This window comes from Chaetodon trifascialis, chromosome 9 (assembly GCF_039877785.1).
Source record: "Chaetodon trifascialis isolate fChaTrf1 chromosome 9, fChaTrf1.hap1, whole genome shotgun sequence".
Classification (NCBI taxonomy): Eukaryota; Metazoa; Chordata; class Actinopteri; order Chaetodontiformes; family Chaetodontidae; genus Chaetodon; species Chaetodon trifascialis.
In genome coordinates this window covers 22,694,662-22,719,803 of record NC_092064.1, presented here as the reverse complement: position 1 = coordinate 22,719,803, position 25,142 = coordinate 22,694,662, and the positions used below count along the sequence as shown (strand labels likewise).

Genomic DNA, 25,142 nt, shown 5'->3' with positions numbered 1-25,142 from the left:
TACTAACTGGGACGTTTCAGTTGGAAAGATCTATTTGTCAGTGTGTTTTAGCTCCCCGCTGAAATTAGACAAAGCTTACTTATGCCCAGATGGCTCCAGGTCCCTAACATACTCTCACAATATGTGCAGTCAGTAGGCATTCATGCACGCCCACACAGCAACAAAACACAACACTTATTCAACTACACTTTTGTCCGTTAGCAGTGTTTGCTCTAATGACAGTGTTGGACTTGTGGGTGTGCGGAGCCTCGTTTATTTGCATGCCAACATAAACATCAGAGGAATAGGCAGCCCTGCGGGAAGGAATTGCTGTTGTGTTGGTAATTTAGTCTCATTCCGGGTAACAGCTTGGCTGAAAATTGCACCACGGAGTCGAGGTGGTAAAATCTCCTCGCGCTTTCAAAGACAAACTTTCACATAAACACACCACTTTTAACTCGGTGCTCGATAATTCCTTATGTACTGCAGGGTGTCCCAGTAGAGAATGAACATGTTTTTCAGCTTGTGTTGTCCTCGTTGCTTTGTGTGTTGAAGGCCTGCTGCGCTCATTAGTTGCTCTGCCTGCTAATGAACGTACCTAGCAGTGCTAGGAGCTGGGTGTCAAGACAACACACGTGCAATCCATAAACACACTCGCACAAGAAGGTCCCACACAAAAACAGTTGGAAAAGAGCACTGAGTGTGTATTATTGCGTCATTGTGCATCCAATTAACAGCGACAGTCAAAATGCTCTGAAATCGATTTCCTCTCGCAGCCGACACGCTGTCTCCATCACCTTTTGAAAAGAAAGAAGTATTTTTATTAAAATCTGAGCAGCAGAAGAGAAAAAATAAGATGGATTCTTGTCTCAGTGCATTCAGTGAGCAGCGTCAGGAGGAGGAGGAGGAGGAGGAGGAGGAGGAGGAAGGAAGTCCACTTGGCCGTGTGCTGTGACCTCAGTTCAGGGAGATAGAGGCTCATTATTCTGGCCATCAGCGGCAGTGGACGTGCCGCCACAGTTCCTGCACCCTCTCCCTAATTAAAAAGACTCTGCGGAGGCCCATTGCCGCTCATGTTAATTGTGCAAACGTTGTGCGGTGCTAAGCCAGCCATTAGAAAACGGGGAGAGCAATTAAGCAGGAATCTGACAGACTTCAGAGTTTTCAGTTTGACATTATATGGCGAAAGGCAAGAGGGTGGCGGGGCAGCGTAATAGAGTCTATCCCAAGGTTATGCTACGCGAGATGAGGCTGATTCGAGGTTTAATCGGCTCACTCGGCCTTATCTTCTCCCTGCTGTTGTTAATGGATCTCCTCATCATCGCGTTACCATTAAACCTTGAGGAAGACTCCTGTACATCTCTCAGTATAGAATGGTAGAGTTAATTACTCTGCATTTAGCTGTCTCTGGCGGTGTTTCTGGAAAAATGAGTAATGGTAATCGCAGGCAAAGCGACAAACCAAAAGGCTCTCTCACTTCCAAGATGAACCATAACCTCACAGCCCATCGGAAGTGTTGGGGCTTTTGAAAAAATGGGGCTTTTTGAGGCCTTTTCCGTTATGTAAGTCTTGAAAGACGTGCACTTTGGTGACACCTCAATGTGACCTCGCAGTAAACATCCCTTGCATTTCACTAATGAGAGCAGAGAGATGTAAGCAGGGGTAAATACCGCCACTTTTGAGCGAATGACTCACATCTTGAGGGGGCAGACTCGTCATCGCGACGCTCTTCTGCCTTTCAGGGCTTGTGGATGTGCCTCTTTTGAGGAGCAGAAAAACTCCAAAGTAGTTTATTTCATTTATCTGCTTGTGCTGATGGATGTCAAGTTTATCGTTCCTGCCGCCTGTTAGATGATATTTTTGCTGAACACATCCTCTTAATTAAGGATTTAAATCCACATATACTATAAAATCCATTCTATAGAGCACCGTCTGCTACTGACAGCTAATACACCGCTCTCCAGGTTTGCTCCATCAAAACTCTACGCCTGGTATCACAGCAGCTACTATATTGATCACTGGCATTTTAGAGGAAATTACTGAGGATTATTAAGATCAATTAAAGCCATTAAACGCAGATGGGATTTGGATGGTTTGGCGGCGCGTCGTTCTCCAAAGCACATATTTATGTAGACAGAGATGTTAATGATCGTCTGAAATTAATTAGGACCATCGATTCTGAACAGGGAACAACCTGCAGCCCTCGAGGACGTTATACTTTCAGCCTGCCTTGGCAAACAGTCCGACTCGTTCTCACACACACACAGGACAAACTAATAATTTATGTGCACCCTTTTGGATGTAAAACAGTGGCTGCTCCATGGTAATGATACTAACAAGTGCTCGCATAATCAAGCAATTATGCAATGCAAATAATGAGTGTCTCACCTGACATTTGTCGAGCAGTGCAGCTGGTGTTAAACCTCTGTTCCTGTCCTGCGATTTGTGAACCCCGCTCACAGGTAGAGTGTGTTTGGAATAATAATCTGAGCTTTTTGTTTTGACTTCTCAGTCAGGAAGTGTGTGCGTGTTTGTTTTGGGGAGTGTGCTCGAGCAGCAGTTGTTCACAAGACTCCAAGATCAAGGCCGGGTGACTTAAAAGCTTGGACCAGACTCTCCATGGCACTTAGCTGGGATGTTTGGATTTCACATTTCAGTTCCAAAAGCACGATAAACAAGCACCTCGTGAACAAATCATGGTGGTTTAAATTGTGATGCAGCGCAGTCTTCCTCCTAGAGCAATGTGTTTCCAATTCTGTGCTTGATTTTCCTGAACTGAATATTTCAATCTGGCTTCTGTAGAAGGAGTGACACTGTTGTTATGCAAATAACCATGTGCGGTACCGTTCCAGCGAAAGCATGACAAAGGGTAGCCTTTTTTCCCCGTTTTTTTGCAAATCTGCATGGAAGCGGCTCAAGACAGAGAGAAAGCTGGCCTCAAGTGGAGGGTTCACACTGTACCAGAGCTGACACTGCAGAGGCAAATAGCATTTTAAGAGGCTTTACGTCATCTCGGCAGTTTTCTAATGACAGCTACACATCAGAGCCACATCCTGGGATGTGACTCCACTTATTGCTGCTACATAGCAACTAGTCCAGTTGGAGAGTGCCATGAGTGAAGCTACAGCGACAGAGAATATGCTTTATATGCAGCAGATCAGGTAGAACACACACACTTTCATTAAACTAACCCAGTACAGTATGAGCAGCAACATGGCTGTCATTCAGTCTACTTGACCGTCCCAAAAATCACATTTACAGCTTTTCTGCATGTTGTGTCCTCTCCCACATTTACATGTTAATTGAACTGCAACAGTTCTAACGTAATTAACACAATAAAACGAAGGCAGAGCTCATATAAACAATGTTACCTTATCACATGCATATAATTATTTTTGTAATTGAAGTAGGTGTAATCGCTGTGCCTACATGTAACGTAATAATAGCTGATGTTTGATTACATTATGATTACATGCATGTTTTTTAAATCTGTGCTCAAGTTGCACGTTGATTTTCACCATCTCATCTTACATTTGCATTCAAGTAAACTGTCGTGTGAGCTATTTTTGGTCGGCGCTCTCAGACAAACTTGTGAGCGTTCGCTTTTACTTTCACATTTGAAGAGCGATGTCTCTCTGCTGCATGCCACAGAGCCGCTGACAGGCAGGATAAATGCACTGTCAAGAGTTTCAATTTGTGCTCATTTAGCCATTTTTTCATGCTAAATGTTTTCAAATAAATATGCAAAGTAGCAATCTCTTTTACTGAGAGACATACATATTCATTTGAAGTGGCTGTGTGTATCTAAAGAAGAGGTGATTGGAAGTTTCTTATCATAATGTTGATATTAAAACTAGCCTTAAAAGTATGTGCTTTAAATAAGTCAGACCAGTCACTGAGCTCAGCTAACCTCACTATTCACCATTCCTCAAAAGAGCATATGGACATGACTAGGAAGATATTCTTACTTCTTATTCCTACTTGTGTTCTATGATTTTATTTTATTTTTTTAATGTGTCTTTTCCAAGTAAAACGCATATTACATATACAGACCTTGTTCAAAGGATTACCAACTGTTTTGTGCATACGTTTGCCAGTTTGCATGCATTTCTGTCAAGCAGATCAGGATGAGTTAAACATTTGTCAATCTATTTACTCTGGTGGCAGATGTAAATAATTGCCCTCCGACACAGATTTGTCACTGTTTGCTACGATGTTGGCAGTGGGGATTGTGGAGGTGGCTTTATCCGCTGTGGATGTCACAGACTGACTGGTGAACACTGTGTTGCTGGGAGCAAAACAGAAATCCCATCTAGTGCCTCTTTTCTTCCCAACAGGTTTCCTGAAGCCTGCAGCGTGGTACTTTTGTAATCACAACAGAAGTTGGCAGTTGCTGCTTTAAACGTGTGGTGGTACAGAATCAGGGTTGTAATTAGGAAAAAAAAGTGATGAGAACGGAGCTGGATGCTTCTTTTTTTCATAAGTTTATGTTTTTATTGACTTACAGTTGCTCTGATCCCAGTTGTTATCAGTGCAGGAGAAACATTTTCTTGCATAGCTGGTCGCAGAATATTTTCCTTTACTGGTGTATTATTATTATTAGTAACCATGGCAACACACTGTTTGACTCTAATTAAATAAAGTCCAAAAATCCCCCCAGGGCGCAAGAGGGCGGCTTGGTATTGCTGGACCTACCAGTAAATCTAACCAGTCCAATTAGCAGAACAACATGAACAATTCCCACATTTTCAAAAACGCACTTCTTTAGTTAGATCAGATCAGAAGCTGGATGTTAATTCAATGTGTGTGTGTGTGTGTGTGTGTGTGTGTGTGTGTGTGTGTGTGTTCAGGAGAGACAGCGCTCCAGTTCAACTTCATTGTCATCATACTTGCATACAGCGACTCCACAATGCTGAAAACAATACAAAGTAGACAAACACAGTAAGAAATATATACAATATCATCTAAGAGGCAATGTAGTGTACACTTTAAAGATATTGTGCAGACAGTAGTGCAGCGCATGAGCTTACAGGAGGACAAAGGCTAACAGCAAGAGAAGAAAGTTTCCCTCTATCAAAACACAAAACATACACCTTCAAACAACTCCGAAGCTCTTTTCTTTCCATGCTGTGTCTTGTCGGCTAACATGCTTCCAGTGCAGAGCCAGTCAGTTAACGAGGGCTGGGTGCAGCCACTGAGCCCTGGTGTATTGATCTTAATAATTAGCTTCAGTGCTCAAGCTGACTGCTTCTTTACATTAACATGGGATCTATATCCTGGGCTCTGATCCGCAACTGAAAATAGTCCCTAACAAATGTGCTCTGTACTCCTGTTTGAGTAACGTTTGCTAAAAACAACAGTGCCCAGCGACAGGAAATGTTTTAACTTAAAAAACATGAAACTAAATGTAAATTTGTGACTTGCTTTTTTAAGAGTCACATCTCCAGTTTGTGTCCTTTTTCCTTCTGCACACTTGAGGGTAAAGCCACAGAAGGTGTTGCATGTTTTGTGATTTCAGAGTGGAGATAAAACTGATTTGTCAGTTGGAGCGAACGGGCACAGAGAGTGTGAAAGCACTAAGAGACAGATTTCAAATGGCTGGTTTTGGTCTTTTCGTGGGGCTTGTTGACTACAAGAAAAATATCAAACAGTTTTGAAGTTGGTGGGAGGCAGAGCCAGGTCAGCCCTTTCCTCGCCTTGCGTTCAGTTTTGGTGTTAAGCCAGATCACAAATATATTCTTGTATTGAATAGACTGGACAGGGATGAAATTATTATTGATCTGGTAATCTAAGCAGTAACTGGGAGAGCAATTGTGTACTTCCCAAAATGTGTAAGTCAGTGCTCCATGAAACCACCACCCTTCGTACTTGTGGTTAGGTTGTGCCCTTCCGTGTGGCGAGGTGTGCGTGGTCGCTGACATATTTCAGCCTTGGTGGAGCATTGCTGCTTCTTCCTGTAATCTGATGGATGGTGACAGCGCTGCTCAAGGAAAGAGTACAGGGCAACACCATCTCTTACTGTTTCTGCACGCTGTCACATGAAGTGTCTCGCTTGATCCGCACCTGCACTGTCATTTTGACACACACACACACACACACACACACACACACACACACACCCTGTGCAGGTTTGCTTGTGTTATATTCCTTCAGATAAGATCCTTCCCTTATGTTCCTTTTGTACACACACACCTACACATGCATTCACACACAAGTAGCATTGATTGAAATCAGATGGCGTGTGTCATGAACAGATTGGACGAGACATGAATAAATGGAGGAAAGTCAAGCAAATCAAAACAGATGGATCTTTGATTTTCGACATCATGACCTTCATCTAATGAACCTGACCTTCATTTCTTTTGACGTTTCTGTGCATTAGAAACTGATGACTGCCGTCTTGCAGAGTTGTTAAGAAACACTCCCAAAGAGCTCTGCTAAGACATAAAATCGTTCTGTGATTTGTTGTGTTTCTTGGCACTGCACCTTGCTTCATCCCCTCCGTCCCTCTTTTCTTGCTCTTTCCAGCCTGAACCCATACAGCTACGACGAGAGCTGCGTGTCCAGCAGCGTGGACCACCTGCCCCTGGCTGCTCTCCCCCTCCTCGCCATTGTCTCGCCTCGCTACCAGGATGCCGTCGCGACCGTGATCGCCCGAGCCAACCAGGTGTACCACAGCTTCCTGCAGTCAGAGGACGGGCAGGGATTCACGGGTCAGGTCTGTCTCACCTTCTTCTGGTTGGAGAGGAGAGCAGAAAGGAGAACTCCTTCACTCTAGTCTCTCATCATTGAATAATGAGCTGCAGGCACTTTAATAGAAGTCAATGATTGTCCAAGGAAGTGGAGATTGCTTTTGAGTGGGCTGTGTAATCTGTGGGAGTCCAGGCCCTCAGAGGGCTCTAGATCTCTATTTTTTAAGCGAACCACATTTTACTCTCTCGTACATAACAACCATTGGCCTCTCTGTAGCAAGCTGTACTTTCTGCTGAGGTAGTGATCTGATTATTCACACCTGAGCTGATTTAACAGCATTAGTTCAAGGCTCTGATACAAAACTTTGCTTTGCTTAGTCAGATCAACAAATGTCACAGCAGAGTCCAGCAAATAACGATTGTTTTCCTCATTAAGTTCGTTTCGTTTGTCTGTCAGCTGCTGTTTGAAATGGAAAGCCTCAGATTCTCGGATCTTTGTGATTGAGACCCGCAGGTCAATGCAATCCTGATTAGCCAGGTAACAACCCCACAGGTGATTAGAGTAAAAGAGATTACACCAGTATGTGTTCTTCTTGATTGGCTGTTGCTGTTGTGGATAGATTGGAGGTAATAGGTTGATACTTTCTGGACTTTGTGGTCGAATTATTTACTGTTAACGGGCACATGTGCAAAAATTTGCTTCCGGTGGCAAAGCAAATTCACATCCTTGCTTCGTGTGGAGTTCCACTCCAGTCTATTTTTACTTCAAGGTTTGCTCCTTCAGATGATTGAATTCAGTTCGTGTCCTGTCATCGCGCTTCAGTATATTACTCATTGCCTGGTGATGCAGTAGTGTCACGTAACTGCAGTGGTTTGAGCATGTTCTTGCTGCAAAAGTGACAAAATTAGGATCCAGAAAGCATGTATACCGATGATGAATTTACCTAATATTGGCAGAATGGGAAGAACGGGAAAATATTATATACTTATTTCAGTTAGCTGAAGTGTCCATGGTGTCTTTGCAGCCATTTTATCAGCGGGCTGTTGACCCCGCTGTAGTTCTTTTCACCAAGCGGGAGATATCATACAGTGGCTATCAGAAATTTCCGATACGTTTGACTCAGAATTACAACCCAGAGGCCCGCCCAGAGGTAATTGGGTTTCCCACTCTTCTGCTCGTAATTACAGACTGAATGATAAGTTGTGAACGCAGCATTAAAAAGGTGCTTGGTTTGTGAATGCAGTGCACGCAGGAAAAGGATGAGCTGCTCGCAGCTGCAAAACATTAAAACAAATTCAGAGCTCCAGGAAGATACAGAAAAAAGCAAAGTATTTAAGTAATAAACAGCAGATTTTGCTTTCTCTTTGTGAAGCTTTATCAGCAGTTTTGGTCTAAGGTTTAAGACATATTGCATCCTTACCTGTGCAAAGTGAGAAAATGCATTGATTTCTTGTGTAGCTTGCTATCTTTCTAAAACAGTATCCATTGGCAGTTATAGTCATATAGTTATATATGATGGAATTGGGACACGGAGTGTTTTATCGTTGTTTATTCCCTCTTGAATTGTGCTCCTGTTAAGGCTTCCACTGACTGAGTGCACCATATGTGCAGGGCGTTTAAATTACTTATCTTCTGAGCAGGTATGCCTGATGGGCGACTGTGTGGGAGGTGTGCTGTGCTTCGACGCTTTGTGCTTCAGCAACCACCAGAGGCCTGGCAGCCCCGACAACAGCAGCAGGAACAACAGCACCGAGAGCCTGAAGGTAGGAGCTCACGCTTATGGTGAAGGTGATAATGATGCTACACGGATCTGTATGCGGGGTTTGGACACTTTGAACAGCTGGTGAAAGTGAAGATATTTTACTGGTCATGAATGATTAAGAGATGACTGCAAATGATCAAGATTACATGCCTGTTTTGTACCTTGCTCTAATCAGTGGAGTTAATTATTACATGAACATCAGGGGCAATGTCCTTGGCACAACTCCCCGTCCTCTCTAGTAAACACAGACTCTCATACACAACATTCATCTTTAATAGGTCTTTTTTCCATCAGCTTTTCAGCACAGCACGTCTATCAAGACACAGCTTTTAGAAATGTCACCGCGCGCCAGAGGCAATGTCTTTGGCACTATGTTTCTCTCAAAGTCTCATGTAAATATCGCAAATAGAAGTCACAGTTGAGGTGAACATTGCATGTATGTGTGCATGAGAAGCTGTTTTCAGTGATTTGAATGGGGGTCTTTTTTCGGTACATGTTCCCCTCTTTCCGTCTGTTGCTCCCTCATCCTCTCCTCCTCCCATTTGCTCTTCAAATCCACTCACATCTAATAGACTCGCACTTACACAAGCACAATTTTTAACGGTTCACCTGGGAATACGCAGCAGCTCCCATCTGATTATGTGTAATTTCCTGGTGTACCCACTGCTGTGAGTGTATGAGGCTGAACCGAACGTTGCACGTTCTCCTCTTTCCTCTCAGGATAACTCGGGCTTGCTCGGGGAGTCGAGCCTGGGTCTGAGTTCTAGCAAGAGGCTGAGTAAGAGCAACATCGATATCTCCGCCCCCAACGGAGGGGACGGCCAGGGGGAGCCGCCTCTCAGCCGCAAGCAGAGCGACTCGTACGATGGAGACACCTCGTCCACGGGCCAGCGCAGCTTTTTCTCCAGGTGGGACAGGGTACATGAACATGCCCACAGAAAGAGCAATATGACGATATAGACTGTAAGTGTTGGAATCTATCTATTTAATATCTTTAGGTATCAATTAGAGGGGCTGATGGTGCTTTTCAGGTTAATTGCTGTTAGCCAAATTTCCCCTCTGTTCTTTTTAATCAATTAGCAGTTTCTCAATTGATTTTCTCAAAAACATATCAGCACATACATCATCATCATCATCACACACACACAGGGAGGCCCTTTAATGTGTGCATGAATTTTCTAATCTCTAACATGAACCCTGCTCCTGTCCACTTCATACTGACTCACAGCCTAAATCTGATCCAGATCCCGACCTTGATCCCCAAACAAGCAGGTCCTGAACCTGGAATAACCTGGAAATGTTTCTATCCTCGTGGTTATATGCTAGAAATAGAAGACCAAAAACACACACAGTGTGCAGTCATGCGCGCACACTATACTCTTAGTAAAAGCTTCAGTAACCTCAGCTCAGATCTCCGTCAATGCAGTTTTTTTTATCCTCCTCAAAGAACAAAGCGACCTTGCATGATTTCAGAGCAAAACCAACAGTTTTATTTTTCATTATTTCATGCACTTACCCATGCATGCATTGACACACACATTCATGAAAGACAGAAAAAAGCTGCAAAAATCTTAATCAGACTGCTTCCTCCTCACAAAAATGGCTGGTGCAGAAAGAGAAGTTATAAAGGAACGGTGCACGTGTACAATCACACAAATGTGTAGTCCACCAAGTGTGTGTGTGTGTGTGTGTGTGTGTGTGTGTGTGTGTGTGTGTGTGTGTGTGTGTGTGTGTGTGTGTGTCTGTGTGCTAGAGAGAGAGAGAGAGAGAGAGAGAGAGAGAAAAACAACATCTGGATCATTTAATAATTTGTTGCTTTTCATACATAACAAAATCTAGTTCACACAACCACCCACAACTTGCCAAAAAACACATCAGACATACAGTCTTATTAGAATTTCTGTCATCCACTTCTGCCAAACAGCATTTGTCATGAGTGTGATATGATGACCCAGATGTTGCATGCTGGCCCTCATCCAGGTTTTCCTGGAATGTGTCATCCTGTCTCGCCCTTGCTCTTTATCAATATTTGCAGCTTGACTGCCCAGCCTGCTTACCTGCCTCTGCTGGACTATAAATAGCCTGTTTGAGCCTGTGCCAGCCAGTTTGTGTGGGAGACTGAGTGGCTGAATTTAGCTGGGTCAGGGTGGCTGGAGGGGGGTACGCCTGCCATGTCCGCTCACTTCAGGCGACCAGTGTTCCCATTCCAAATCATATGCTCCACTAGGCTTACAACATCACAGTAACACAGTGGCTGAAGAGAGAGTCCCATCAGTTCACAGTTATGCCACATTGTGTTCATGGCGGTGCACATCTCACCTTTCACTTGCTGTTACACTCCTGGTTAAGTCCAGGCCTCGCCATGGGGAGGGTAACCTCTGTTCCTGGAAGTGCTCTTTTCCCCCGCACATCCACTGCATATTCTCAGCCATCAGGAGAGCTTATTAAAGCTCCTTTTCCCAGACTTTATCACTCCTATCAGAAAGGGCTGTCGGATGACTGTCTACCTGTGGTTTTACTCCATTTCAGATGGTTCAGTGTGTTCTTTGCTCTGCTTCGGCTCTGACTGGGAACCGCAAATGGTCGTTTCTATTGAAAACCCAGGAGGATGCACTCTGCAGCACACAGTGGAGCTGTTTTTTATGTTAACCATTTCTTATACTTTATTTTGTCTATGTTTCCACCAGTCTGTCCTTGTTAGGGACGTGTGTTTTGGTTAATTTCACTGTTTAATCAGATTGCAATACTGTAACCAAAATGGACATAGTTGACACCTTTAGACAGTCTATTAGTCTATTTAGTCTTAAGTGCTCAGATGTAAAAAAATATGTGCAGTTAGAGCTGCAGAAAGACTTGATGCTTGCATAGTGCACATAAGGAAGTCTGTTTGCAATGCTTTACTTTAATAGGTAGGCTTCATTGTCAGATCTGTTTGCTGCTGCGGTGAAAAGCTGAGCAGTTTGAGGCGTGTCATATGCTTGTTGCTTATTATCCCTCATAAAAACATGTCAACCATTCACTCGGTAACACTTAGCCGGTGTAATATTTGCCAAATTTATTGAATGTATTGATAGCAATCTGCAGTTGAATGACAAGTGTGATAGCTGCAAAAAGGGAAATTTACCCCATGCAGGCAGCAATGGCAATACTTGATGTTCTGTTTTATGTGCCGGTGAATGTAAAGTGCACTTGCTGAGAGCTTGGACTTTGTTGAATTAAATGTAACATGTCAGCATGGCACATGAGTCCATTTACAGAAATAGAGAGCAGTCCAGTCTTTTAACCACGCTCATGTGCTGTCCATGCAATAAGTAATCTCTGATCTCTTCAGCTACACAGATACTACGACAAGTAGCAGTTACAGTTTGGAGGAAGTGGCTCACTATGAGGATATTTTGCAGGCAGACAAACGTGGTTGGAAGCAGTGAATGAGTGGACACATCACGAAAGAGAAGACAAAAACCAAAATGGAAGCAGAAAGCAATCAAAGCACTATTGATTTGGCTTTTAAAGATGGCTGTTGGCTAATCCTTCCTCCCCTAGCAGGACTTAATGGGGAAATGTTGTCTCACTCGGCAGCGGAGAGATCTCGTCCGTCAGCAGAAGGTTGTGCCGGAGACCAGCTCTGCTGTTCAAACAGCTGTGAGCATGATTCAGCCCGTGAAGGCTGAGTGAAGAGCTGCTCAGGCTGAGTCATAAAGGCCTGGTGCCGACAACGGCCCCAGAATCTTTAAACAAGCCAGCTATTGAATCAGGGCAAAGCAAAAGCATCGCTGACTCATCTGTGCCAAGACCGGGACATTTGCCTTCCTGAATTCAGCATGAGCATTATTGGCATTTAAGGTCTCAGATTACCCCTGCTTTTCTCTGAAAATGTAAACAAAACCGTTGCAGTAAGATTGTCCATCCATCCTGTAGTTAAAGCCAGTCTTTGTCATCAAGGGAAATATCCTGTGTTGCCAACGCTGACCCGTTATCAGTTGAAAAGAAGTGTTACACCCAAAGTTTATGTATTAACTACCTTCTTGAATCCACTTTTCCTGGGTTTTACTTGTTTTCACTGTTTGTGCTAAATACAGCTTTTAAAAGTGATGCCTGCAGCATAACTGGAGTCTCAATCATGCATGTAAAAGCTTGTACAACCCACATCACAACAGAGTAAACCACTTTCACAAGATCCGCACATTTGCCTGCCTCCAGCGCATTTATTTATATGTAACCAAAGAATAGCCAGTGAATTAGTTTAGATTAGACAGAGAGCAAAGGACCGCAAATTTGGACTGGCAAGACCACTCTATATATTGTGTCCATGTCTCTTCCCCAGTTTGATGAAGGAGAGTGTGGAGGTGCGTGGCGGCAGTAGCACCAGTCTGGTGTTGAATCCCGGCCGATTCGACTTCGAGGTGTCAGACTGCTTCCTGCTGGGCTGTCCGCTGGGCCTCGTGCTGGCCATGAGACGCACTGTGCTGCCTGCCGTCCAGGGTAAGAATCAGACGCAAGCAAAATATATCAGAGAATGAAATTCTTGTATGTGCACATGCGCTTGCACTTTGAACGCACTGACTTGTGTGAGAGGTGTTAAAAGAATCAGTTTGAGTGAAATGTGATTGCAATACGACGTTGCTGGATGATTTCGTCATTTTCATCTGTTTACTTTTTTTTTTCTGTGAAAATTAAGGATCAAACCAGTTCACACTGATTTTTGCCTGGATTTTACCTCTGCACTCCAAAGGTTGTTGTTTTTCCTTTTCCAAAGAGAAAATAAATGTACTGTTTTTTTGTATTTTTTTTCCTGTGATTTATTGCAAACTGCATAAACAAATGTACTGTAGTAGCCAAACAAAGGTCCTCTGATGAGTACAGGTCAGAATGTGCTTTCACTCAGAAACAGGCAGAAAATGAGCTGGTCATTATGAGGCATTATTTCAGTCCTTCAGAGTAATAAAAAACAAACTTAAAGTTGATTCCCATGGATTTTTTTTCAGCTTTCTTTTTGCTGTTTCCAAATCTGTGTCTGTCAAATATTGCTGACCTGACGCACCACACTTCATGATAAAGTCCTGTCCCTAACGGCTTTGCTTTTCCATTGTGTTTTCTGACCCTAAGTGAGCCAGCTCCATCCAGCCTGCGCTCAGATTTTCAACCTGTTCTACCCCTCGGACCCCTCAGCCTCCAGACTGGAGCCGCTGCTGCAGCCTCTCTTCCACAAGTTGCCACCTTTTGCTGTGCCACGCTACCAGCGCTACCCGTTAGGAGATGGACGCTCAATGCTCATTGGTAGGACGGGTGATTTGACCCTGGAAATCAATTTACCAGCACAGGGAGACTGAATATTTCATTGCTTAATCTATTTCTTGGTGTAATTGTAATGCCATATTAATAACCTTTTTGATTTTTGCATTTCAAAGCTGGTGCGAAACCTTTGAGGAATCCTGTTAATAGGACTAGATTAGAGTGGCAGAGAGATTCAATGACTAAGTAATGTGAATTTTCACAGGTGCACGTGTACACAGAGCCTCGACCCCATCTGCGTTAGCCCACCCTGCAGTGGAGGGCTAAATCCTGCTCCCAAAGCCAGAAGTTTCAAGTAATTATACTTCGTCTTGGTGGTGCAGCACCTTCAGCCTGCAACTCCTCTCTGAGGATCAGGATGTGAGATATTGGTCTGCTATATAGCACAGAACTGCTGCACTCCCCCAGGAGGGCTTGGTTGTAGAGACTGAGTCCTTAATGAGCCACTGATTTATTTGAAGCATGTTTTAGCCCACTTTTGGGACGCAGGGACTCACTCTAAAAAGCAGTCATGACGCATCGCCTGGTTTCCCTGGCTCTCTGTCCACCTACTTCAATGAGAGAAAGTAGGACAAGGACTGATAGCTTGTGCATGAAACCACATCAGAAGACTTTGTGGTTTGGTGCAAGACTTTGAAACATTTCAAACCTTTTACTCAATGTGCGATCATTAGAAATAGTGGAGCAGATTTGTCAAATGTGGAATCTCAGTGATATGGAAAGGGAATTTCCATTATCCCTTTTACTGTATATTAGTATATTCTTTAGGGAGATAAGAACAGAAAGCGATTATTTAAACATGGACAGAGCACAGAGGATATTGACTATTCATATGAAACATTTGTTTGATACTTACTTGCAGAAAAGCCTAAAAGTGGGCATAAAAATTAGAAAATTAGAAAACCAACAAATGCTGCAACATGTCAGCAACTAGCAATTAAATGCGAGTTATCAGCTTAACGTCTGCTCTCTTGTATGTTTGGACACTGTTGCATAATATAAAATCAGCTGCAGAATTCTGTATCTAAAGATGAAATTGATGAGAAAATGTGTTTGTGGAGTCGCTGCAAGAACTAGAGACAAGAGGTCGCAGTGGTCTTTACTGAAGGCTTCAGAGTCAATATACTGTAAGCGTGATCCTCTTTACACTCCCTCTTGAGCACTTGTTGCTAAATATTGAGCGGCCATTGTGGCATTTTCTATGAAAGTCCTGCCATGTTTGAAAACCTACATTTGACTGCCAAAAAGCCATTACTTATAGATAGATGAGGCCTATAATGTTTCTTGTTCCACATCTGGAAAGAGCTTCACTAATTAAGTCACTCAGTCACTTGAAATCATTGTACTGTGTACGTGTTGGATAAATCAGCTTCCATCAGTTCATTTGTTTCCTGTTTAAACAGGGAACCCATGAGTAATCCATGTGTTTCGCTCGTATGTGACACGCACTAGTAAATAACACAGTGTTTTTACCTGTTTAAACTGGGTGCCCAAGCTGTGATTTATTAATTTAATCATGTTCAGCCAGTCACAAAGCAGGATGCTAGTAGTGCTGATAAAGGTGATGGAGTGTAAAAGCAGGCGCACGTCGAAAGCTTGCAGCCACACCGGGTTTTAATTACGGATCTGCATCTCTGTTCCACCGATCGAGCTTGGTTGCTGTCGAATTACGTGTTAAATTAAAAACCATAGACAGGTGCACACGGAGGCAGAGGCAGACATACAAACACATAGAAGAGCAGCAAACGTCACCCATTTCCTGCTCTGTAATATGGTAATTAGTTGTTATGAAGGCAAGGAGAGCCAATCAAATCAGGCTCCTGTGGGTATGACTTCGACATCAACACCCGTCAACAGTGGAGGGTTCATTATGATGAATGCTGCTAATATAGAGAGAATGAGCCCTCTTCTTATTGATTTCCAGCTATGCTCCAATGGGAAGTATGATCACCCACGACAGCAAATGCACACGGAATTACAGTCATTTTTATCAGTATTGATCTCATGGCTAACGGTGCTTTAATGTAAAGGCGGTGGTTTATCTTTTGCTCTGCCATGAAATGATTCCTAATGGGATGCTGCCATGTGTGGAGGCGAGAGCGTGGCGGCGACCGGAGGGGAAGGCGCTTAGTTAAAAGTCTCTTTACGTCCCTTTTTGTTACAAACATGCTTCAAGGCCACAGTGTAATCATTCTCCCTCACCTAATGAATTCTCTGCTTGTCCTTCCTTTTACCAGTGTCGTCAGCCGATTCGCTCTCCCCTGCCTCGTGCTTAAATCATCAGCTGTCTGTTTCCATACTGGTCATTTAATGGGACCGGTGTTTGAACTGGAATTTTTTTAACCTCAGCTTTTCATGCATGTGCTCGCCCCTTTCTTCCCTTTGTCTTTGTCAACATGTGGCCCCATCTTTGATGATCTACTGATCCCCAGCACACATCTTTGGAGATTTTACGTGAGTGTGTGTGTGTCTCAGAAAATGCGTCAGCCTCAGTGGGCTTTTCTCTCTTCTCTCTCCGTCGGTCAGAATAATTTCTCCCTCCCTCTCCGCCTCTCTCTGCTTATTGTGTTGTGACAGAAAGACAGAGCTGTGCTAATGTTTCAGAGGCTGTGCAGAGAATAAGGCTCCTCTGAGCAGCACAGTGGACATTAATGATAACAGATTGCAGTGTGTGACCCCAGAGCAGGTTTAATTACTGAAATCACCTCGAACAGTATACAGTGTATACTGTACAATGACCTTGTCTCCAGTTAAATACACCATTTTGATTAGAGAATATGTGTTTGGTTTTTTGTGACATTCAGTTGTCATCATAACGGTCTGAACAGGTGGCCAGACAGAGCGGCATTTAATCTGTATTCTCCAAGTGGCAACCTCCAATGCTGAAAATGAAGCCAGTGCGGATGTGCCAAAAAGCTGCAGTTCCTCTAATGGCCACTCAAAGCTGGCTCCAAAACAAGTCAATCCCCCATAGACCCCCATATTAAAATGTCCAACTAAACCGCAGAAATAAACATGTTGTGTTGTTTGGTGGAGCCAAGATGGCGGCGATGAGAGTCACTGAGCTTCCGAGTGGCTCTCCAGGAACCTATGGATGACGTCAGGGAGGCTACGTCCATGTTTTATGCAGCCTTTGCTGTCCTGTTGGGGATATCAATCTTCTCACTGTTTCCATCCCTGAATTTTCTGAAAACCTACTCTGTCTGAAATACTGCCCTGATATTTCACAACCCCAAAATCTGAACTCCTCTCTCTCGGTCCAGCTATAAAAAAGACTGCAACCACAATATTTCCTATTTCCAAATTTTTGCCATTTTTTACTTGAAAAATTACTCAAACTATAAATCAGTGATCAAACGAGTTGTTGATTAGTTTTCTTTTGATCAACTAATCGATTAATCCAATCTAGTCCAGATTAATTTATAAAGCACATTTAAAAACAACAGTTGACCAAAGTGCTTTCTAATCAAAATATAGTCCATCCATCCATCCATTATCTACACCGCCTATCCCTTTCGGGGTTGCGGGGGGCTGGAGCCTATCCCAGCTACAATGGGCGAGAGGCGATTGCAGGGCCACATGCAAACAAACATTCACGCTCACACTCACACCTACGGACAATTTTAGAGTCATCAATTAACCTAATGAGCATGTTTTTGCAAAATATAGTCAAATCATCTAATTGTTTCATCTTTATTTCAGATTGCTTGTATTATCCAACAATTCAAAAATCCCAAAGTATTCAGTTTGCAATGATACTAAACAGCAAAAACAAAGAATATCCAACCAACTTAATGGCCTGTCATTCAATGCTCTTGTACTGTCGGATATTATCAAAAAGGCAGTAGAATCAGTGCTCTAACAACATGAAATGATTAAAGTTGATGTGACAATGTATCAGAGGAGGACAGTCATTATGGCTTCAATGGCAAAACATGTTGTAAAATCCATCAGTGATGCAGCCAAAGAGAGAAGAGAAAAGTCCTCTGTAAACTCTCTCTCTCTCTCTCTCTCTCTCTCTCTCTCTCTCTCTCTCTCTCTCTCTCTCTCTCTCTCTCTCTCTCTCCCTCTCCCCCTCTTTCTCGGCTCCCACCAGGTGCCAGATATCACACGAGCATGCGACTCTTCCTGTAAATGCACTGCAGCGTGTGAACGAACATTGAAACAACAGTGAAAGTCTCTGATGTCTCGATGAGAAAATGTTTTCACTTCAACAGATAGGTGAAGCCAGCAAGGTTTCATATTCCACGGCTGGAAAGGGCTTCACACACACTCATACACGCACATTAATGTTGCGGAAATGTGCTGTGAACCCGATTCACTTGAATCTGTGCAGTAAAGTTAAAAAAAATGATGCATTGGTATTCTTAGTTTTTGTGGTTTAGTGATGCCACATACAAAAACTCATATTCTGATCTGATTCATTCATTCATTGAAACTGGCATAAACAACCCCTAAACCAGCCAAACCTTCCCAACCAGTATTTTCTGCCGCTCAAAAGCAGACCCGTTACACAGAAACCATCCATCCATTCATCTTCCTCGTGTGCATGACTCTTTGCCTTAACTGTGGGGATTTATTAACCACACCTGATTCCCCCTCGTGTCTGAGAGTGCGGCTGTTAATCTGTATTCTGCTGCGATAGCCGATCCTTCACTGACCGGACACAAGGCAACATGTGGCTGCATCTGATGGCTTATTTATAACCATTACAGCAGACATTGGAGAGAGGGTTAATCTGCCCATAAGTGGCTGCTTCATGAAACGAGTTGGACTATTCTGGGTGATAATTTGATACATGCAAACACCCCAATTACAAAAATTGAATGCAGCGCCGTCCACGAGTGGAGGAAACGCCTGTCTAATGTTTGTGTTTAGTGAGTGGAAGTCATGTAAACAGGGAATTGTGTCAGAGGCAAAGGTTAAGAAAATCATTTCTTTCTAGAGATGCAGCACATCCTCTTCCACAAAAGATCAACGCAGACATGATGCGTCCTTAACATTTGCAGGCAAGCAGGCACTCTCACTTTATCTCAGCTCTCCTCAGCCGTGCTGCTCCCTATTCCAGCTCCCTGTGGATGATCATCGAATCAAAAGTCATCCTTCTGGACTGAGTCTTGCCTTGTTGTTGACATATATATATATAGATTACATCCTGTTCAATTGTGTGGCAGAGTATGGATTGGGGTTATATGTTGTCACTGAGGTCAGCATTTCAGCAGCACAACATGTAGCACAGCGGTGAAGTTGCGGCTCATTCAGGCAGGAGTCAAGCCATATCCAGTGTTATAATAGCTCCACAGCAGCATGCAAGGCCTTGGCAACAGGATAATGAGTACTCTCCAGAGTCTGGTTGGAAAAGACATTTACAGTTTCATAATGCAGGTGGACGATGAGGGAGTGTTCTCAAAGAAAGAGACCAGCCTCATGGACATGTTGTACAGCTTCTTGTTGTTTAGCTATGTTAAGAAAATACTGTTTGGTGGAAGCTGTATTACATTCGATGCAAGTGTCCTTTCGTCCTCGGGATGTGTTGTGGGCTTTAAGATAAATGTGATATTGAACTGAGCTGGTAGACACGGGCCTATCTGGCGATTGAATTATTGATGAAATATGCTTCTTCTGGGATCTACATCTTCGGAAATAACAAGTAGATCCATGATGTTTGCTGAAAGCAGGTCTCAAGGGAACTGTTTTTCCTATTATGCAGTATTAAAGCTGTAAAAGTAGGAAATATCTGCAAGAGACGTGCCGGTGGGACAGATGAAACCAACCTGATAAAATTATTCTACTTGTCAGCAGTAGCCGAGGCAAGATGCTTTTTGGGTCTTCTAAATCCAATACAAATGGTTTGAAGACCATGAGGAGTAGAAGCAGTCTTTGTCATTGTACTCATGCTTAGTGCTTGTCTTTGGTTTTCCTTGATAAAATACAAAGCAAGTCGATACACAGCCAGAGCCTTATTATTAGGCAAAATAACAGCATTGATTTAAAGATTGAGGCCAGTCAGTTGTTGCGTGATCAAAGCATTTCCTTTCCTCTTCCCACTCTGTTTGTCCTTGTCTTTTCTCTTTCCCTCCTCTTCCCACCCTCCCCAGCCGAGAGTATCCAAGGCCATACAAATGTGTTTTTGGAAGGTGATCAAACTCCTGGTGGTCCACCTTCGCAGCTGTCCTCTGAGACAAAGACTGAAGGAGTAGGAGAAGAGGGAGGTCGTAGAGCCAGCGTGACCAGTGTGGAAAGTGAAACGTCGATTTGCTCCATGGGCCAGTTGGGAAACACCATTGCTAACAGTGAGTGGGTGGGACGCCTCCTTCATTCAGTTATCTCCTGTAGATGAATTAAGGTTCTTCAGGTTTCACAGCTCTTCAGTTGACCTCAGTTTTCCACGTCTGTTCTTGCATATTTGCATTTCCAGTTTCCAGTAGCTGGTGGGGCACCAAGAGGCTGGATTATGCTTTGTACTGCCCTGATGTGCTGACTGCCTTCCCAACAGTGGCTCTGCCCCACCTTTTCCATGCCTCCTACTGGGAGTCCACTGATGTAGCAGCTTTTGTTCTCCGGCAGGTGGGCAAGCCTTATTGACAGGCTATTGCTTTTTCAGATTTTATGGACTGGGAGAAGTATGCTCTCTCTAATTATTGCACAGAGTCAGAAGTCACAAAATACAGTTTAGTCTCCAGTCTCTTGTTTAGGCTGTAATTTTAAGTATGCAACCAAGTGAAAGCAGCAGAAAATCACTTTCTATCACTTCATTGTCCATGTAGCTCTTCTGTAGATGTTTGCTAAAATGTGTCAAACTGTGTTATATTGCATAACATAACAAAACCAGCTACAAGAAAGTTGTAGGAGGTGGAAAGTGGAGGCGCTGGACAGAGGTGTTAAGTTGGAAACAGTCTATTTTAATAGAGTCTATTTTGTTGCTTTAATATTCAGTGGTTTAGTTTTAGAAACTTGTGTTGGCATTTCTTGCAGGGCGGTTACCAGAATCAACAAGCTCGTCATGAATTCCTAATCTGTACTGGTCTTGACATATGAAGACAAACATTTTAGTAATTTGCACAGCACATTTGCACATAATTCAAAGTGCTTTCCATAAGGAATGGACACCACAACATTTATGAATGGCAGACTAAAAGTGTGTTCTGCAAATCTAAAAAAGATCAAAGATAAATTGCAGTATGTTACAGTTGAATAAAGTGGGTCCTAGGATTGACCCTTGTGGAACTCCACGTGCCATTTTTGGTTGTTTGATACATAACATCTGTGAGATGCCAGTGCCAATCCAAAAAGTCGATCTGATGTTTTAGATGCTGCAGTGGCTTCTCAGGTTGTCCTCATAGTTTAAAGTGGTGAAATGTAACTCTCCTCTCTTTTGCAATTCTTTGAACCACCTGAGGAATAGCTGCTTTCATTTCAAGTCTTCTTGCTGCACAAATGACACAGCATAGAAGAAAGATGCTACATAGCTGTTTAAAGGCTCCTTCTGCACAGATGACACCCTGCATGTCATAAGACCAGAAATCTGGCAGCGAGCCAGTAACGTTGTCAGCATTATGACGACATTACCAGCTGTGAACAGAGTCAGTAACAAGAAAGAAACAGTGCAATTTGACCAAACATTTTAACCAGAAATTTTGTGTGAGGTTGTTTCAAGACATCTCACAGTATGCTGGGCTACGATCCAGTGCTGAGTCATGACATGGACCTACCGCTCAAAGACACTGTATAATCTAAAGGCTCATTCTTACCATCATTTAGCCTTCATGAGTGATGGTCAAGATGGTGGAGATTGCACTGTGGTCTGCAAAATAAAGGGAAGGTCACTATCAATGCTCTATCTTATGTGACGATGTTTAGGAGTCATCTCACACCTCACAGTTGAGCCTCAGACAAGTCCGAGCCATTTTATCAAACATGTTTGATTTCATGACTGAAATCTGAAGAAATCTTACCAGGATTCTGTAGTTTGAGCTGGTTTATAAAACGGCATGATTATGATCTGCAAAAGTCAGAATTTAAATGTGTGCTGCCAACTCTTTTTATGGTTGGTTCAGATTTTAAAGGTCTGCAAATGTGTTCTCAGCTAAAGTGAGAGTCTGGAGATTTACATATCTCTATTAGCAACTTTCTTAAATCGAAAGGACCCAACCTCATAGTCTGACAGCACCATCAGTGCATGAATTTCTCACACTAAGTGGGAATTAAACCTTGAGCCCTGGCAGTGTGAGCTGCCCCTGAATATATCACATCTTTGACAGTGATTACATGCATGTGTAGTGTGTATTTGTGCATCTGTGATGATGACAAGGATGTTTACTGACGCCAATAAACAGCAGAACAAAAAATGAAAAATAAAGTGTCATCACGTCATGTCCTATTGAAAGCCACAAGAAATGCTTGCAGTCTTTGAACTTGATCACTATAAAGCAGAGCTCTCAGAGAAGACAAAGAATGATTTTCTATGCCTCCATGCCAGTGATGCTTTCGGGTTCACCGCTTATCCACACATACGTCTATACTTCCATTCGTAAGCCTCCATCTGGCCCATTTTCATGAATGTGATATCTCAGGAAATCCATAAGGGAATTTCTTCAAATTTGGCACAAACGTCCACTTGGCCTCAAGGATGAACTGATTAGATTTTGGTGGTCAAAGGTCAATGTGACCTCAAAAAACACCTTTTTTGTACATAACTCAAGAATTCATATGCTAATTATGACAAAACAGTTGTCAGTTTGCAGCGTCTGAGCAGCAACATCCATATTTGAAGCATTGTCGTCCACCACAAGCTCATTGGTTCTGCTGATGGTGAGCTTCAGGTGATTGTTGTTGCACCATGCAACGAAGGTCTCTATCAGTCCTCTGAACTCTTCTGTAAAAATAATCTCTAAGTGAAGACGGCATGTTTCTCACTGGAATCATAAACATCAAAATAGTAATAACTTCCATTTTGCCCCAAAATACATGTAATACCTTTTATTAAATTCCTTCAAAGTCTCCAGTACATATATGAGTCTGGACAGACATGGATGTAAATGCAACTTGACGATTGACGAAGCAGTAATCTGGTTTCACCCTGCTGCTGTCTGCTGCAGCATGTCTTCTTTGTGAGAGAACATGAGTGGAATAATGAGAGCATGTAGGGAAGAAGAAGTGCTATTGACACTATAAGGAAGCTAATAATGTTAAAGGATTGTCATGGAATTTAAGGGCTGCACAGAAAAAGCTGAACCGTGTGCTTTTCTCACAGTCCAAATTCAGCATGTAAGAGAATGTGTTCTTAAAGAGAGAGCATCCCTACATCCAGTCAGTCAGGAATGATATGCATGGCCTCTTTCAAGAAGTGAGCGGTAATTTTCTTTCTTCCCCCTTAGTCCTTAATCTGTGGCAGTGCTGCTCTTGTCACAAAAGCTTTCCATTCGAATTGTGATTTATGATCCCTAAACATAACAGCAGATTTCATTCCAAGGCTTCCATATTATTATTGTCTATTCTTCACTACGTGGATGAGCAGAAAGTGCTCAGGTGAGACTAGAGACTACAGGGAGACAAACCTGTTCTGTCTACTTAATGTCGGATTTGATTTCAAAGTGTGGAAATGCCGGCTCTTATATATGCATGTGTTTATTTACAGCTCATGCGATGTGACTGTGTGAAGACACAGGAAGCAGACAATCTGGACTCGGCTCCGTTCTCTCCCTCCAGTCCACGAGAAAAATGGCTCAGGAGGAGGACACATGTCAAACTAAGGGTAATAAATAATTCAGTGCTTTACTTTGCATAGATATACTTTTGTCCCAGTATGCTCTGCTGGCAAAGGCGCCAACACAAATGTTATTTTATGGCTACTCAATTAACTTTTAGTCGCTCACATTCAAACTTTATGCGAACAAATTCATGAATATTTTAGCAAAGCACTTTGGCTTGGACACAATATATTACACAACCTGGAATATTGTCTCTAAGGTGCCTCTCAGTCTCAGAGATGCAGCCACCCACACAGACACTCAATCACACACACACACACACACACACACACACACACACACACACACACACAGCAGAAATTGTTCTTCTGCCACAATGGCCTTGCATTCATAGAAACTAAAAATATATTTAGCGCTAACTGCTGAGGTCATAGTGGCCTGCATTTTTTAAAATACTCCCACAGATTCACCTTGAAGCACTGAAGCAGGCAGACGCACGCAATGACTTGATGCTTCTGAAACCCTGCAGAGTAGAACAATCAAGGTCACATAGCTATCCAACAAATGCTCCTTTTATCTGATTTTTTCTAAAGACAAGTTTAGCGACTGCTTGCTTTTATTGAGGCTATAAATAGAACTGTGCAAGCTGAGTACCATGGGAACATATCTATATTTGAGTCTGTGGAGGTTTTCGTCTTTCACTGTAATCTTGTTCGTGTCTCACCTTGACCGGGTGATGTGTTTCTGATGTAAGTGCTTAAAGGGAAGTAGCTCTGAAAAAGTTGCCCCGTCCTGAGTGCGATTCAGCATGTGGAGATTTAGATCTGCGCCATGCTGATTGAATCTGGGCGCAGCCAGCTTGTCTGCTGAGTGATGCTATTCAGACAGACTTCAGAAAGGCTTCCTCAGCTTGGTGAGAGGTACATGTTGCTCTTTTACAGGCATGGGTCTGATTCTCCAACTCATCTCTTCCACACTTCATCTGTGAGTGGAGGATGACGCTGAGGCATTTTCTTGGTTTCACATATGACCGCACACAGTATCTAGTGAACTGTGCAGGGGAAATCTTAACTACATATTGAACACTGTCAAGCCTCCTCCAGTCCCACAGTAGCTGTGATGTCTTATGTTCTGTGAGTGTGTGTGTGTGACTTTGTGCTGGCAAAAGCAAAACAGCTGGAAATGTTGAACTTCCTTGTTCGGTGTCACATCTTTTAAATCGTTAGCCAGTATATAAAATACCAGTACATGTTTCATCACATTAGCACTTCACGATATTCGTGCTGTCAATAAAACAGTGCTAAGGAAGTAGTCCTTCAAAACTGGAAGTGAGAGAAATCTTGCCACATCAGTCACTAGACAAATTTAATCGCACAATACATTACAGTAGAAAAACACAATGCACATAGAAGGAAGCAAATCTCAGCCTTTTAAGACACCCCCTGTGTGTGTGTCTCTTTTACGTTGCATATTTATTTATTCTTCCTTTGCCCCCACATTTACCATCCTACACATCGGCACACACTAGCAACACTCAAGCATAACATGTTTTGCCAAAGCTCTTCAACATTCAACCGTGACCACCCAATACGAATCCCAGATCATTGTAGTCAATTACTAAGAATACATCCTTGTGTTTATCAGCCGTCCAGTCCTGTCTTGCCAGTGCTCTTATTGCCCCGTCTCACTTCCTGTCAGCCTGTCTG

The 25,142-nt window shown here is 43.0% G+C and overlaps 1 protein-coding gene across 1 annotated transcript in view; it reads left to right on the top strand.

The window, feature by feature from the left end:
- Positions 1-25,142, top strand: part of pitpnm3 (PITPNM family member 3) — an 82,502-nt gene that overhangs the window by 48,770 nt on the left and 8,590 nt on the right. Inside the window, exons 6-13 of the mRNA XM_070970037.1 lie at positions 6,508-6,697; positions 8,313-8,435; positions 9,155-9,342; positions 12,759-12,916; positions 13,541-13,711; positions 19,825-20,019; positions 20,145-20,293; positions 23,364-23,480. Of these exons, the coding sequence (XP_070826138.1) occupies positions 6,508-6,697; positions 8,313-8,435; positions 9,155-9,342; positions 12,759-12,916; positions 13,541-13,711; positions 19,825-20,019; positions 20,145-20,293; positions 23,364-23,480 (1,291 nt within the window). The remainder of the gene's footprint in view (positions 1-6,507; positions 6,698-8,312; positions 8,436-9,154; positions 9,343-12,758; positions 12,917-13,540; positions 13,712-19,824; positions 20,020-20,144; positions 20,294-23,363; positions 23,481-25,142) is intronic.